Here is a 16,087-nt window from a genome sequence, read left to right on the forward strand (position 1 = left end):
AGTAGCCAGTGCTCTGTTCTTTGCCGTGGTGTGCTGGGATAGAAGCATCAAGCCTGGCAAAGCCAGCAGACTTGACAAGTTCTGTGGTCGGGCTTGAACTAGACAGCCTGAAGGCAGAGAGCAGGATGAAGGACAAGATCAAAGCCATCCTGGACCATGAACTTCTCTCACCCTCCCACCGTCATGACAAGCTGTGGCAGCGCCGGATTATTCCACCCAGATGCAAATGAGCATTTCAGGTGCTCACTTTTGCCCGCTGCCATCACACCGAGCAACAGCAGACCAGAGACTATGACATCACTCAGACCGACCATCTTATGTCCCGCAATATACTATGGTATGTATCCAATATGTTATAATGTCTTATTACATGCTATTATTTATTTGTATATTAAGTAAGTATCATTTATTCATGTTTTACATTTACTATATGTGCTGACTCTGCTTCTATTAATCACACCACTGTCACTTTACCTCGTAATTTTGTCTTTCATTTTTTTTCTTTCTATTTTCATTATAGTTCTGCTATTATTTATTTTTTACTTTCTCTATTTATGTGTACTTAACTCTGTCCTTGTGTTTCTGCAATAACTGAATTTTCCCCTCTGGGAGTCTAATAAATATGGCATTTACTAACTAAAGGAAAATAAATACAGTAATATTTGTGTGTCTGTATGCAGTGTAGGTGGTAAAAACACCCTCCGTATGTAGATATACAGATAAAAAAAATGTAAATGTATAAAAATTATGTTTTTTATGTCATTTTCTTTGTTTATTAACAACAATTTAGTTATGTATGTGTATATTTATTAATAAATTATTGTGGAAATGTGTAAGATAAATGAGAGAAAATGAATTAACTACTTGAAGAATGTAAAAAACATTTCTTTGTACTGTTCAGTATTCTTATTAAGGGAAGTGTTCATTCATCACTCTAAAGGATCAGCTACCAAACTAAATTTCCGGGCACTGATATCGAAAAGCTGTTTCTCGTGAAGAGAAATCTCAGATGGAGTAAAAAATACAAAAATCTGTCGTGCAAAGCACTGGAAGATGATGCTGTGCCACAGAGGAAGCTTCAATTCCCAGATATTATCTTAACAGCGACACAGGCCAGATAGTGTGCTGCTGTGCTGCTGATCGAGATAAGTGCTCGTACTTGAGCTGACTGTTTCCTGAGAGGATGGAATGGAGGAGGCTAATGAGAAGACAGGCCAAATATGAGGGCTTGGAGGATGAGTATCGGTAGCAGGAGATTTTCAGAGTGGGCCTTCTCCTAAGTGTTGATGATGCTGAATCACCGTGAATACACAGTAACTCAAGACCAGCACACGGTAAAGACTGCATGGTCTATCCGGGAGTGTATAACAAGCAAATTAAAAAGCAAGAATGTGACAAAAGAAGACATATGGAAAGAAAGAAACAAAAAACCCACAACAATAAAATCATTACCATGACAATGCATTGTGCAGATGGGTGAAAGGTGAGGGGGTAGCACGCTTTTGTCCCTGCTGGCACATTCACAACCTTTGGGCCGGAGAATCCTTCACCACACACCACAGCTTGCATTTTCCAGTCTCGGTGGGTCTCATTGTGCTGTGAGACACACAACCAACCATTATTTAACATTTTGGCAACAGTGTTTAGGTTTCTGTAAATTCAGTCTAATCAGTTTCTTATTATGGAGGCAATATTACTCATCATTCATAATTAATCCAATGCTTTTAACTCAGTCCTTAATAAGCAGCACACACAGCCTCTGTAGCCTCTCACCAGTGGTATGTCTTGCGTGACTGAACGGTGAGCTGGTGAACTGAAGTCCAAGTGGACTGATTCTCTCTGTGGTAACAAGATTTGTAACATAAAACCCAGGAACCCACAATCAATCCCACATTTACTAATACACCATTTACAGGTTTAGCTCATATCTACCTGTGAAGCAACCAGTGCCTCCAGCATATAGACCCTGGTATCATACCAAGACCTCAGAACCACCTGACATGTGAATTGGCCTACTGAGTCAGCCTGGAACCTTAATGGGATGTCCACACAGCCACAATCTGTTGAACAGAGGCATTAGGATATACAGGGACAGGAGTAGGTGGACAAAGCAGTCGACAGTTGCATAAGTAGATGATATAAAAATATGTGAAACTCTTGGGGCATTTCAGTCATAGGAACTTTTACTTTTGGGGAATGTTTCCGCTGTTTCCAAAATACATTTCCTGTAAAAAAAAAAATAAAAATAAAAAAAAAAGTTCTAGGAGTCTCTGCGGGTAGTACTTTCCAAAGTTTTTGTTACTATGGCAATAGAGTTTTTGTAGGGCTGAATGTTGCTGCTTACGTGCTATTAACTATTAATAATCATGGATCGCTTATCAGTAAAGCCTCAAATGTATCCTAGTGCCCAATCACTGCAAAAAAAATCCCTTCAGCCCCAGAAAGATTTTCCCAGACCAGTATCGCAAAGGAGACATCCAAACAACCTTTAATAGGACAGCTTCTTGACCTGCAGAGAAGGTCAAGAAGGTCAAAAAGGTCAGGTGGGGCCGGGATGGAAAAACATCAATGCACAAGTCAGAAATAAACCTGGCTAGAAAGCTTTTTCGAGATGAGAGTGAAACAAGTGAACAAGAGGAAAAACACAGGGGTTCTGGCAGCTTTCTGACATAACACACACAGTAGACAGAAAGCTGTAAATATTCTGAGGGTTTTGGTTCCTTGTGTGTTAAAATTGCTCCTAAACACTATTATTTATTTATTATGTCAAAATCAATCATCAGTCTAATTTGCCTGATCTTGAAGGTTCTTCAGTTACCACTGAAACACAAACAAGAGTCTCGTCCTGTGCTGAGAAGAAATAAAGTATGACCTGGTCACACTGGAATTCAGGTATTTATGTGTGTACCTGCAGGATTCTCCCATGGTAAGCTGGTGTCTTCTTTTATAGGTATTGTAACAGTACTGGGTAAGGCAAAGTACTGTGGCAAAGAAACCTCCACACTGTATTCAACTTCTTTACTGTGCTCAACACCTCTCAGCAGCATGGCCTAACAGGAGACAGAAGAAGAAGAAGAAGAAGAAGAGGTACCATCAAGCAAAAATGGACAACAAGGAAAACATCTCACAGTCACTGTCCAGAGTGTGTGTGTGTGTGTGTGTGTGTGTGTACCTGTTGTTTGAGGAGCTTGCGAGCAGCTGTGGTTGCTCTCACGGTGCTGCTGTGCAAAGTGTGTGTCAGTATTCGCCTCCTGTGTTCGTCAGCATTCATGCTGTTCTGACCCCAGATGGCCAGAGCTTGCTCCCAGGCCATATTGATCAGCGGCACACGCACTACCTCCTCACACAACTGCCCGATCTGGCAGCATATTCTTAGTACTGATACACACACAGCTGGGTCTACTGGGGGAGAAAAGAAATCAATGTTTGTATTGTTTGATTCACCTTTCGATATAAATACACTGGATGTGCTCTTTTCATGTTGCCACCAAACGTGATGAGAAAATGACAGTAAACAATATCTGTACTGAGCAAAATTATGCTCAAAATATATAACATAAGATTACAAAGATATTTGCATTCATATGTTTAATGATTAGTTGATGTGGAGTGGTGGGTTAATTCATGGAAAAACAGCTGCTGTGATAACACTGAATTTATTTGGATCATGCTCTGATGCTCTGAAATGTTTTATGACCAACATTCAGGTGATAGTTTTCATACCGGAGTTGTTGGGGATGGAGACGATGTTTGAACTGGGCCTGGCAGAGAGAGGTGAAGGAAAAGGCATCTCTGCTGTGGCTTTTATCATGTAGATCATGTCTCCCACCTAGAAGGACACCAAGACAAACACGGTTGTGAAGAAATGACGGTCACTATATTTGGAAACCATCTATAATCAAATAGATCCAAAAGCCATTCCCATAATGAACTCTGTCTTATCCTATCTTATCTTATTGCACTACTTCAACAGAGCCAGAGATTATCAGGCATCAAATTGCACAAACAGGATGAAGATTTCATCAATTCATTTTCATTTAATTGAGTGTGCACTGCTTTCCTCTGTAGTTTGAGAAATTAGAAACGTATCTTCAGTAAGAGTTCACATCTGTCAGCAATTTCAGGAAATTGCCAGACACACACACACACACACACACACTGACCTGTGGGCAGACTAGCAGCACAGAACAGTACTTGGTGCCTGGGCAGAAGGGCAGGTACTGAATGTTCAGAGTGTCTGCTTGGCCTGACTTCAGACAAACACTCCTCACTGCACAGACAAACTCGTTGTCTTCACCATCTGGGAGCGCACACAAACACAAACATTCAGTATACAGACCATAACCGAGCAGACGTGAAGAAAGGTCGTATTAAACAGTAATTACGGCAGCACAGAGTTCAGAACATGTGTGCAATTTGTGTGTCTGTACTTACTGAGATCTGAGCATTTCTCTTCCATCTCCTCACAGCTCTTGTCTGAAGTCATCTTCTCTAAGCTGAAAGAGGGAGGCCGAGGATAGAAACATCATAATCAGTCATATGGTGGATATATTAGACTACACAAGCTGATTCAGGTGCACCACAGATGACCTCAGTCCTCATAGTCAACTACTGATTAGGAGGAGGAGCTGGAATGCTTGGCTTTGAAGACGTCTCAGTTGGTGATGGATGCACACCAACCAGCTACTCATAATGACAACCCAGTACTCTCCTGAGGAACGACGTACTTTACCTCACCTCCCGACGCAGTGACTAGTGGGAGGAACACCGTGTCTTTTTCTCAAATCAGCTCTGAGCTGCTTTCATGTACAGCTAGCATGGAAAGACTGAAATATCTTAAACAGCTGCGTGCTACCTGTTTTTCCCAATTTCCCCAATTTCCAGTCTTTACGTGAGATATGAGAGCGGTATCGATCTTCTCATCCAACTCTCAGCAGGAAAGCTGAGAGCTGTCAAACCATTCCTTTAACTGTGTGTGTGTACTATGTGGAAATACAGTGTGTCTTTGATTGAGTTTGCGTGTCTGTGCGTGTGTGTGTGTGTGTATTAGCTGTCTGTGCTGTGACCGGTGTGTGTGTGTTACTTGGCCTTGGAGGAGGCCTGTTGAACGATGCTGTCTTTTTTCTTTTCAGGCTCCAGTGGGTTTAATGGAGACTCCACCAGCACCACCCTAAACACAGGCACAGCAGAGAGATTTGAATTCAACAACGGGGCACAAAAATACACGCTGTTCCGAGTCTCTGTCTGGAGAACTGCACTGCTGTTGAATTTTTTAAATATAATTTCTCAGTGCAGTGAGCACCGCAAACACAATCTAATTCATTCGCCTCCGTTGTACTAAATCTATTCAAACTAGAGATTCTACTGTATGTTATTGGTCATTTGGATGCACAGACCCTATAAAACTTCTACTATCATGTCAAATGGAGATTCCTAAGTCACAATCTGTGTACATGGATGTGTGCGTAGACGTAAACACCTACCTGAATGTTCCTTCTTTGTTGAAAGAGTTAGTTATGGGCACTTGGATCACTTTCAGCTGGTAGCATGGAGACTTACACTTGACAGTGCTCTAAGGCAGGGGAGACAGTTGGAGGCAGACAGTGTGTCATCTAGTTATCAGCCTTCAGAAGCACACTACACTCCAAACTATGGCTGATGTGTGTTAGACACAGCATGCCAGGAGTGATTCAGCCAGACAGACGGACAGTTAGCAAGCTATTAACAAATCAGTCAGTGAGGCTTGAAGCCACAGTCCATCACTTTAGTTAATTATACTTACTGTGGGGGTGATTTGACTGACGTGAGTCTTCAGATGGAAGGCGAGAGTGGTGCTGTGCAGGCCATAAGGAGAGCTGGAGATGAGCAGAAGGACTGCCTCCATGGGCTGCATGAAGGAGCAGCTGAACTGGACGGTCAGTTCAGTGCTCGCCCTGTGAAAATCCCCAGTCAACAGACAACGTTCGAATAATTTAGCCTCCAGAATTCTCTCCACAGTGCTTTTAGAACTTATTTTATTGTTTCAACTCCCATTTTCAGGTTATGATAGTAATGAATCAGCAGAATTTGACTATTTTAAGGCATAATGGCATTGTCCTTAAAGACAGCGTTTCTGAGAGTAAAGCTTGGGATTCAAACTGGGACATGGGCTATTTTTATAGAGAGGTCTCACTTGAGACCAAAACTGGTACATTTTAATGAGCTAGTCTCAAGGCAAAACTAAATTTACTCAGCTTGGATTCCGAGTAACTGAAAAAATGAAGAAGTTGCATCGTATTTTTCCGTTTCTTTGCAGGGCACGGGTCTGCCCAGAACGCAGATGCAAAGACAGCACTTCTTCACTAACGATACCAGTTTTTATAGTTAATTCACACTACAGAGGCACGCACCCATGCTTCATGATTATAACTTCACTGCACAAGACTTTGAAGTTTTATGCTTTCACCTGGAGAAATGTGCCTGTTTATACTTCATTATATACTGTATGTGTCCTGAGCTGATTTTTAGTGCATTGCATAACAATATTGGAAATATTGCAAATTTCAATTAGTCACCCAGGACAAGGCAATCCTCAGTCTCAATCCATCCAGTTTTATGTATAATGCAATACTTGCTCAAGGATACAAAACATTCTTGTAAGATGTTGACCTTCTCTGTTGTGCGTTGGCAGGTTTGGATCCATCATTTACGTAAAAAGAGGAACACTTTAATCATACACTAATCGTTATTGAATCTAAGGGAATAAATTATGGCACACAAGGATAGTCTGTAATTTCTCTCCTGAATGAAGGTCAATCTTTAGGATAAACTGTCAGAGATCTGAAAGTCTCTTCAAAGACGATGAAATGATTTGAAGACAGTGACCCTCATGGGGACTAAATAAAGATGAGGGAGTGGTGGTCTCGGAGCCATAGAATAAGAATTCAGGTTACATGTCTGTAGAGACTAGTGTTTACAGGGTTTTTCTTTTTTTAAATATATATATATCCAATATTGAATTGATATCTTCAGATTTAATAATCAAATTTCTTAAATGAATGAACTGCCATCCACTGTTAAGTTTTACATGAAACAAAATCCTTCATACATAGAAAATAAAATCTTCTACAATAGTTATTTTTAAATGATAAATCAATATGTAACACAATATTATTATATTCATTTAATAATTCCTCTTCTCTCCATATCCTTTAAGTCCATGCTGTAACACTTATTAGCAGAAGTTCTTTGATTTGCTGAATCCTGTTTCCTTTGGGGAAAACTATGATATTAAATCACAATTAAATGTTTTTAAAACTGTTTTTTTTCTGCTTGCATGTCCCGTTTACACCTTCTTAATCTATTTGACTATGATTTATTATTGGATTCTTTTCTTTTCTTTTTTTTTGCTTCTGTTTGGGATAATCTTGTTCTAAGTTTTGGAACTACACTTCTCATGCTGTTTTGGTGGGTGAAGCGGGTGGAGGTAGATTGTAGATTGCATGGAGTCAGTGAGTTAACTGTGGGCATTGATATATACTGAGCTATTAATATCCCTGGAAAGTGCAAGTCACGCTGAATAAATGAGTTATGACTCTGAGATCAAATGCGTTGGGCCCTAAACTATAATTAACACGTATTTACAGAATCCTATGTGGTGTGAGACACTGTGACCTTGATGTTCTGGATAAAAAACATACTTAGGAGGAACAGTGACAGTAGATCCTTCAGGGAGGGAGAAGAGATGGGCATCATCTCCTAAAAGTAAGGCCTGGTACTTAACAGGATTTTCAGAGGCACTTTTCAGACGAACCTGCAGAACAAACAAACACACACACACACACACACGCACACACACATATAAACACAGGCGAGCAGCCAAACAGTCGAATATTACTGCCAGAAAACAATACACCAATAACTGATTATATAATATATAACCGACATCTGTTTTTGTTAGGCTTGTAATGTGGCTTAACCTGACAGTGTGGATCATTACCCAAATATATATTTGTCTGTTTGTAATCCTGTTAGCGTGTGTGTGGGTGCATCTATAATCTTATTAATGCATGCGTCTATAATCTGGTTAATGTTTTCTGTGTGTGTGTGTCATTATGTGTCCAGGAAGTTATTATCCAAACCATTTCAGTCTCACAGTGCTCATAAATTTGATTTACAAGGCATGCAGTACCGTTTTTATTTGAATGTCTTTAAGACCAATGTCGGTGAGGTGTGTATGTGTGTGTGTGTGTGTGTGTGTTACTTGTTTGCTGAAAGTGCTGTGCAGGCTTCCTGAGAGTAATATGGGGTGCAGTGGCAAGTACTGAGGCAGCCTCTCATACAGGTGGACACACAGCATTAACATCTGTACTGGATTGGGGTCTGACAAATCTGTGGGCTGAACATAACACACACAGACACACACACAGACACAAACACACGCTCAGATACAGGGACACACAAGAACAGAAAGTGCCGCCAAATTTCTATCATAATCATCATGATATATTAAACATCTCGAGTTATGCTAAAGAGGTAATTAATTAAGGTAATGAATGCAGTAATTCTCTAATATTTCTCTGTCAAAGTAATTGCTTACTTACTTAAAATGTGGGTGGTATTAATGTGTATTAGATTTCATAAACGATTTACTCTGAAAATCCAGACTCCTTTCATTATCATCATCTCATTACAGGCACATCTATGCTGATTTAGTCTAACAAAATAAAGCTAGATTGAGTTGTTTCATAAAGCAGACTCAGATCTGATGATTGTATCAAGTCTGGTTTAGGAAATGTTGCGTTAATGACTCTGAAACACACACAAACATACTGATGATTATAGTAAGAGTCCATTTTTTATCATGTATATCAAGTGCTGAAAGTAACAGTAAACAACTGTGAAGCACTGTGAACTTATTGTTTGTCCACCTTCTCTATTTAATGTATTCATATGTGAACAAGTTGTAAGAAGCCTTCTGTTTCTCCAGAGGGAGCTGTGACGAATGCCCTCATGTGAAGTCATTTGGTTTAACATTGGATGGTGCTGAAGACTACAAGTTTGAAGATGAAAAATATCTGGAAGTGTGGAGTTTACCAGCCCTCTGTGGCCCTCTGCTAGAGAGGCTTGGTTTTGCTGCGTCGACTCTGCCACTTTTTTTTTTTTTTTAATCGTCTATTGTGAGTCTGGCAAGGTTATACGCAAAGTGCAATGCTAAATCGATGGAGTACTCAAAAACTGCGTTTGTAAGCATATAGTCTGGCCAAGGGGCAAACACTGTGAAGTGAAGCCAGTATCCAGTGGGTGTGTGACTGCCTGATTGACACTTGTTATACCTGAGGTGGAGTTAACCCGAAAACTAACCTACCCAAGCTAGTCTGGTGGAATAAGGAGTTTCCATAGTTACTTAGGTCACACTGATTTTAACCTCCTTTTTATGAAAATAAGATTTCCTGAAGTAGGCCAGGTTTAACAGGTGATCTTGCAATGTGAAATACCTTTCTAGTTTCATATTTACCTGTATATCTATGTTGAGACAAAGCACATTTAAGGCCTGGGACACTATGATGTTGTTGTGAAGGATCTGCTCAGGGCTGCTAGTCGTGGCATACATCCTTCGAAAGTGGCTGCAGATCTAATGAGGAACAAAGCAGATAGGTGTTGTTTAAAAAAAAACAAGAAAAGGTTTATCTGTAACTTAATCATCTCTTTGCTTCATCTGCCAATTGGTTGCTTGTTAGCCATTTCTCAGTAGCAACATGTGCTCTGTAAATCAAATGTTTAAAGTTGTACATCTTACACATACACAAAAAAAATGGTACTTAGCGTGATAACAGGCTCCCTAATCTTGTTCAGGACTAATTGTGTCCTCATCGCATCAATCACAATGCTACTTAGAGACATTAACCACCATCCCTCACTGATGCTCACACACTGAAGATGGTCCACACAAAAAGAACAAGACATGCACACACACACACACTGACCAGGTAAGGGCAGTAGGCAGCAAGCAGAGCTGCTAGCACCAGTCCATCTGTCAAGTCCAGGTCAAAATTCACTATCCAGCGTGCTGATGGGACCCCACCTGTGAACCATTACCGTGCAGAAATGACCAATTAATCAGCGCATGTATTAAGGCTGACTGCAGGATATCAAATTCTCTTCCATGAATTAAAGACATACTTTCAAAAGGTCCACCTGAATTTACAAGTAATGAAGTGTGCAAAATATTCAAACATTTAATGAAAAGTATAAACAGTTTAAAACAGACTCAGCAGAAGAAGCACACATTATAGCTGCACCGATCACAAACACTGCATGACACAATGAAGGGAAATTATGAGAAATATGTAGACTCCGAAATTTAAAATACCTTATATTTAATGAGCTCCAAATTGGTTCAAAAGTTTCAACCTGATCTTGTATGAAAGTTTAAGACAATGTGCCTCCCTAAATTAATGTGACACAACTGTTTTACCAGAGAAGATGTTCTACTTAGAGGGTCAACATGACACGTGTGCCTTACCTGTTCTCCACACTACCTTCCTCATGCTCTGGTAGTGCATGTTTAGCCATAAGAGCAGCTGGAGCTCCTGGGATGAATAAACATTACTGGCCAGTGGCTGTGAGCTGACAGGGAGGATTCCATCTACATCTTTGAGGTTCAGAGTTGTTTTCAGACTGCGCTCTGGCACGTGACACAACACCAACACCTGAGCATGAGGAGGAATATTGAGTACTGGTCTTTAACATGAGATTGACGCCTTACACTAGTCAGACAGGAAGAGTTTTTTTTTACCTTGTATATCTGCAGCAGCACGTCAGTCCAGGACCGCTTGCTCAGACACTCATAATCAACACTAGTGTAATCCGGACCATGTTCTTGTTCATCTGACTAAGAGAAACACACACGGCGCAAGATTAATAGGTAGAATAATATAGAGGACATGTAATTTAACTGGTGTGCATGTGTGTCCGTACCTGCAGAGAACACCAGTGTTTAAACTCCTCCATGTCTAGCAAGTACTCTGGTCTGATGTGACAAAGGGAGGCTCCCTGCACTCTGAATAGCAACATAACACAGAGCCCTTTTCATCTGTTCTTAGTCGGGGGTCAAAGAATGTCAGCAGCATTTCAACACTGTGTCTATGTGTGTAAGGCTTACCTGAGAAAAGCGAGCGTAGCTTCATGCTGTTGTAGCAGCTGATTGGTGCGCTGGTCTAAATCAGCGGAAAACGTCTGACAGCGAGGAATACCAGGAATCTGTTTGCCAGTCAGGTGTTGAAGCATGTCCACCACAGATCTAGACACAACAATACAATACAGGTATTGTTTATCCTTACGATCTCCATATAAAAGCAGTACTTTACCTGCTTTCAAGTGCAAATACTCTTTCAGTTACCTAGTTTCATAATGGTTGTTGACTAGACTCCAATGTCATCCAATGTTATGTTGTCATGATGTTTGCTAAAGCTGCTTTCACTACTCACTACTCATTTGAGAACTACAAAAACATTCCTGTGTATCTGCTCAAAGCGAGTGTACTTGAAAATTCACCTGGAGTCTTTATTTTGAATGACTCGATAAGCCCGTCCACTGGAGCGATTCGTTTGAATTTTTGACACAACTCTGGAAAGAGAGAGGAGGCAGACATTATAACAGGAGCAATCCATTAAAGAATAACCCAAATGTTAAACTATTCGACATCTCTTGTACCTTCTGAGTGTGTGTGGTACAGAGATAGGGTGTGGTCCACTCGGCCACCCAAAGAGGCTAAACCACCTCTCCACAGCCAATAGCACATTCTGGTAATACACTCCTTCATCTGAATTGGCAGCAGGGAATTCTGGGACACCAAGATTGACTGGGGTGCCTGTCCTCACACTGTCACTGTTTGGAAAGGAGTCTGAAGAGGACATACACACACAGTGCGGTACATGAAAACACACTCCTGCTGCGATATACACTCAGATAATTACTAACACACATCATGCACTCATACATGATACATTTCAGTCTCTGACCTGAGGTTGAGTTTTTGTTTGTTGAGCTGTTGTGATCGAACGATGAGGAGGAGGATGAAGTATGACCACGGGCGGGACTTGGTGTGTGATAGTGTTGAAGGATCGCCTCAACAGCTGTGGAGCCTAAATGACAGTCACACACAAACCAATAAGATACACAGAGGAAAACATTGAATATTATACAGCTGAACATTGATTCCAGTGTGTAATAGGACATATTTTGTATCTTTGTAACTTAAAATAATGTTTACACAGTTTGGATACCCATCCGTGTGCACTGTATCATGTATGTGTGCTTGTGTGTAGTAAACAGTACCAGTCTTTAGAACTATCTGTTGTTCGGAGCGGTGCAGAGCCATGAAGGGCCAGACTGTCAGCAAACAGCTGTCAGCAAGAGCACACAGCTTAACCTTAAACCTGGAGGGAGAGGACGGCAGAGTCAAAGAGAGCTGTTATATAGTGTAATTTTTAAAACAGCTGGCCACTGTAATTTTGATCTAGCGTTACTCAAACAAGAGAAATTAGACACCTGTTGTGGAGGTGGTCAGTGAAGGTGATGGTTGTGCAGAGGGACAGAGGGATGCCACAGCAGAAGGACACACTGCAGGTTAGAGGGGTCACACCAGCCTCTTTGTTCTGTGACAGTGGGAGAGCGGGGTCATTTCACAGATTATGTTGTCATTTCTGTTAAACTGCCAGCCAGGAAATCAGTTACACTTATCTAACATGTCATGTTAATTCAGTTTGTGTCATCTGATCAGTAGATAGATTCAGTAACAGCTCTGGAAGCACAAAATTGGGTTTCGCTGCTACAAGATCTCGAAAAACTGACAAGGGCATGACATGACATGAGCCCTGTGTTGCAGATGTAATTTATAGACATGATGGTATCCGGACCACATGTGAATTTAACAGCAGGAAAAAGTAATATACAGATAAACACACAATCGTAGCCAGAAAAGGATGAACTGCATTCACTAATCTGTTGCATTGGTGTGACGTTCACCCCAACACACATTATTTTCTTGGTAAAACGCCTCTGACGCTACAAACTTCCATTTAATCAAATATAGTACAAATTCTTGCAAAAAGCTTTTAGACAATGTGACATCAAAGAAAGAACAACAGTTTTGGTCCTACAGGCTTTTTTCATAGTACAGGGCTGTACCTGATGCTGTTGTTGGGCTGGGATGCTGTGACCATCTGGAAAGATGACAGAAACAGGCTGCATTTTCGTCCCATCCTCCATTTTCACCTCATCCACTTCAGCTGATAAACTGGTTCCACTGCAAACCAGGACAGAGGAAATGTAAAAGAAGAACATCTCAGATAGAGACAACATCCAAACTAGATTTTAATGTGATTTAATGTCTGATACGACATAATGACATCAACATGAGATATAATCAATAGCTCCACAAAAAGATACTAAATGGATCTTGATGGATGTTTGCTGCAAAGTGGACCCTGCGATGAGTTCAACTACTGTCTGTAAGATCAAGAATGCACATTTGAACTCATCCAAAATAGGTGTTTAAATAGATACATATAGACTAATGGGGTACATTATTATTATCAGAATTGACCAGGAAATATCACCGTATATACAGTATTTCTCTGTGCTTCAATTACATATTTCTGGTCCCAGTCAGAATCCTGTCTCCTGACCACAAGGGATGGTAAAATATTGAACCGTTCGGTCCGCTATGCACAGGACAGTACACCCTTATGGTGTGTGTGTGTGTGTGTGTCTGTACAGGCAGGTGAAAAGCCCTCCCCCGTGAGGTAATGTCCAATCACTGTCGTGCCTCCACCCAGGCACTGTTGTAACTGGAGTCGAGTTCAAAGTGCAGCTCACACACAGAAGCTGAAAAAAGGAAACGGAGACATGGCCAGTGTTGGCACTAGCGGAGGAGTAGAGAGACCGACGTTTGAAGAAGCACCGGCTTCATTCAAATCTCCGGTGTGGGTTTATTTCGGGGTTTGCTGTTGAATACAACGACGAGGGAGTGAAAACTGTCGACAGGAATTTTACTCTCTGCAAACGTTGTTTGAAACATGCCCCATACTCAAAAGGTAACACGAGTAATATGACCAAGCATCTCCAGTGTAAGCATCCTGATATAACACAGGACAGTCCAACAAAAGGTAACACCAGCGAAACAACTGTCTATTCAGAGTGCTTTTAAACAGACCTACAGTGCCACAAACACAAGAAAAGAACCCGTGCAGTGGGAGCATTTATTATTAAAGATTTTCAGCCCTTTTCTGTGGTCGAATATGTGCGGTTTCATCATCTAATGAAAAAGCTCGACCCGCGTTATGTTATGCCTGTACACATTTCAGCGACGTTGTAATTCCAACCTCTACGACAAAGCGCGCAAAGCCATTGAAAATGATTTGGCTCGAACACAAAGCCTTGCACTGACCACAGATAGTTGGACTTCCCGGGCAACAGAGAGTTACCTGACGGTGACGGTCTATATGTGACTATATGTCGGATTTGCAGATAAAGAGCACAGTACAGTCACATAAAATCAGTCACCAAAACAGCCTTCTACCAACTCAAGAACATATCCAGAGTTAAGGGCTTTATGTCCCAAACAGATCAGGAGAAGCTGATCCATGCTTTCATCTCCAGTAGACTTGACTACTGTAATGGTCTTTTGACTGGACTCCCCCAAAAAAGTATCAAACAGCTGCAGCTCATTCAGAACGCAGCAGCTCGAGTTCTGACCAGAACAAAGAGATCAGAACACATCACCCCAGTTCTTAAGTCCTTACACTGGCTCCCAGTTAGCCACAGAATAGATTTTAAAGTTCTGCTACTAGTTTACAAATCACTGAATGGTTTAGGCCCATAATACATAAACGAAATGTTAGTAGAACATAGACCCAGTAGGGCTCTGAGATCTACTGACTCAGGTCAGATAGTGGAGCACAGAGTTCAAACCAGACACGGTGAAGCAGCATTTAGCAGTTATGCTGCTCACAACTGGAACAAACTACCAGCAGGACTGAAATCAGCCCCAACTCTGAGCACTTTTAAATCCAGGTTAAAAACTTTTCTATTTTCACGTGCTTATGGCTGAGCTCTTTTAAAGAACTTTTAAAGAATTTGTAATCATAATCCAGTGATTCGTTTAATGTTTTAAATTGTTTTCAAATTTGCTGTTTAAATGATTTTAAATGACATTCTGATGTTTTTAATTACATTTTCTTCTCTTTTTAATTTTTCATTTCTTAATGTCAAATGTTTTTCCTTGCCTCTGTAAAGCACTATGAATTGCCTTGTGTACGAATTGTGCTATACAAATAAACTTGCCTTGCCTTGCAGACTCGGCCCCTGTATGAAACCCAAACAAGTGCGCACTTGGCAGAGGAATTGAGCAATGTCGTGACTGAGTGGAAATTGGAGTGGCCAAATATGACCATACCAGTCACCACAGATAACAGCTATACTGAAGCATTTTTATGTTCATTTAAAATAGGCAAAGCTTTTGTTTCCCCCAGACTGCATTTGGCAACAATTTAACGATAAAAGTTCACCTTTTCTTTTGGAATTGTTTACCTCTCTTTTTATACTACTGTATAGCGTATAACAAGAGTCAAGGCTAAAAGGGAATTGAAAGTGTGTTTAAATTTTTGTATGTTTTCATTTTTTATACATATTTTATTACTACTGTATAGTGTATACAAGTAGTCAAAGGCTAAGACCATTTTAAAGTTTAGAAACTGTTTACTTGTTATATTATTCAGTACACCAGTGATGCTGGTATGTTTACAGTTTTTGCTGACAAGCAAAATAAAGAGAGAATTAAAAAATAGTTTTCTTTACGCACACATACTGAAACCGTAACGAAACCGTGGCCCAAAAAACGGACCGTAATTTTTGTATCGTTTTATGTAGATATTATAGCGTGTAAATGGGGCCTGTTCCTCAGTTCAGTCACAGGGATGTGGGTCAGAAAATGCTGCCAAAACTGTAATACTGCAGTCAGATTGATGTCAGTGTAAACCACAGAGGAATGTGGATTATCTTATGGGCTTACAATGTAAGCGGAATCCAACATGAGTGCGGTCCT

At 40.7% G+C, this 16,087-nt stretch overlaps 1 protein-coding gene across 5 annotated transcripts in view; it reads right to left on the bottom strand.

Annotated features, from left to right (window-relative positions):
- LOC104936889 (cilia- and flagella-associated protein 47) overlaps positions 1-16,087 on the bottom strand; it is a 50,385-nt gene that overhangs the window by 17,349 nt on the left and 16,949 nt on the right. For 4 of the 5 annotated variants that reach the window (XM_027291799.1, XM_027291802.1, XM_027291798.1 and 1 more), the window contains 25 exons: positions 13,171-13,288; positions 12,532-12,638; positions 12,319-12,419; positions 12,003-12,125; positions 11,695-11,884; positions 11,536-11,607; positions 11,144-11,281; positions 10,960-11,041; positions 10,778-10,873; positions 10,505-10,691; positions 9,966-10,063; positions 9,497-9,613; positions 8,243-8,377; positions 7,680-7,792; positions 5,783-5,933; positions 5,484-5,572; positions 5,084-5,170; positions 4,435-4,496; positions 4,164-4,300; positions 3,724-3,829; positions 3,173-3,402; positions 2,909-3,050; positions 1,933-2,060; positions 1,774-1,839; positions 1,453-1,596 (listed from right to left, as the gene is read on the bottom strand). In XM_027291799.1, coding sequence (XP_027147600.1) covers positions 1,453-1,596; positions 1,774-1,839; positions 1,933-2,060; positions 2,909-3,050; positions 3,173-3,402; positions 3,724-3,829; positions 4,164-4,300; positions 4,435-4,496; positions 5,084-5,170; positions 5,484-5,572; positions 5,783-5,933; positions 7,680-7,792; positions 8,243-8,377; positions 9,497-9,613; positions 9,966-10,063; positions 10,505-10,691; positions 10,778-10,873; positions 10,960-11,041; positions 11,144-11,281; positions 11,536-11,607; positions 11,695-11,884; positions 12,003-12,125; positions 12,319-12,419; positions 12,532-12,638; positions 13,171-13,288 — 3,019 coding nt within the window. The remainder of the gene's footprint in view (positions 1-1,452; positions 1,597-1,773; positions 1,840-1,932; positions 2,061-2,908; positions 3,051-3,172; positions 3,403-3,723; positions 3,830-4,163; positions 4,301-4,434; positions 4,497-5,083; positions 5,171-5,483; positions 5,573-5,782; positions 5,934-7,679; positions 7,793-8,242; positions 8,378-9,496; positions 9,614-9,965; positions 10,064-10,504; positions 10,692-10,777; positions 10,874-10,959; positions 11,042-11,143; positions 11,282-11,535; positions 11,608-11,694; positions 11,885-12,002; positions 12,126-12,318; positions 12,420-12,531; positions 12,639-13,170; positions 13,289-16,087) is intronic. The other variant, XM_027291800.1, reaches the window with a different exon arrangement.

The sequence above is a fragment of the Larimichthys crocea genome, chromosome XIX (genome assembly GCF_000972845.2).
Source record: "Larimichthys crocea isolate SSNF chromosome XIX, L_crocea_2.0, whole genome shotgun sequence".
Taxonomy (NCBI): Eukaryota; Metazoa; Chordata; class Actinopteri; family Sciaenidae; genus Larimichthys; species Larimichthys crocea.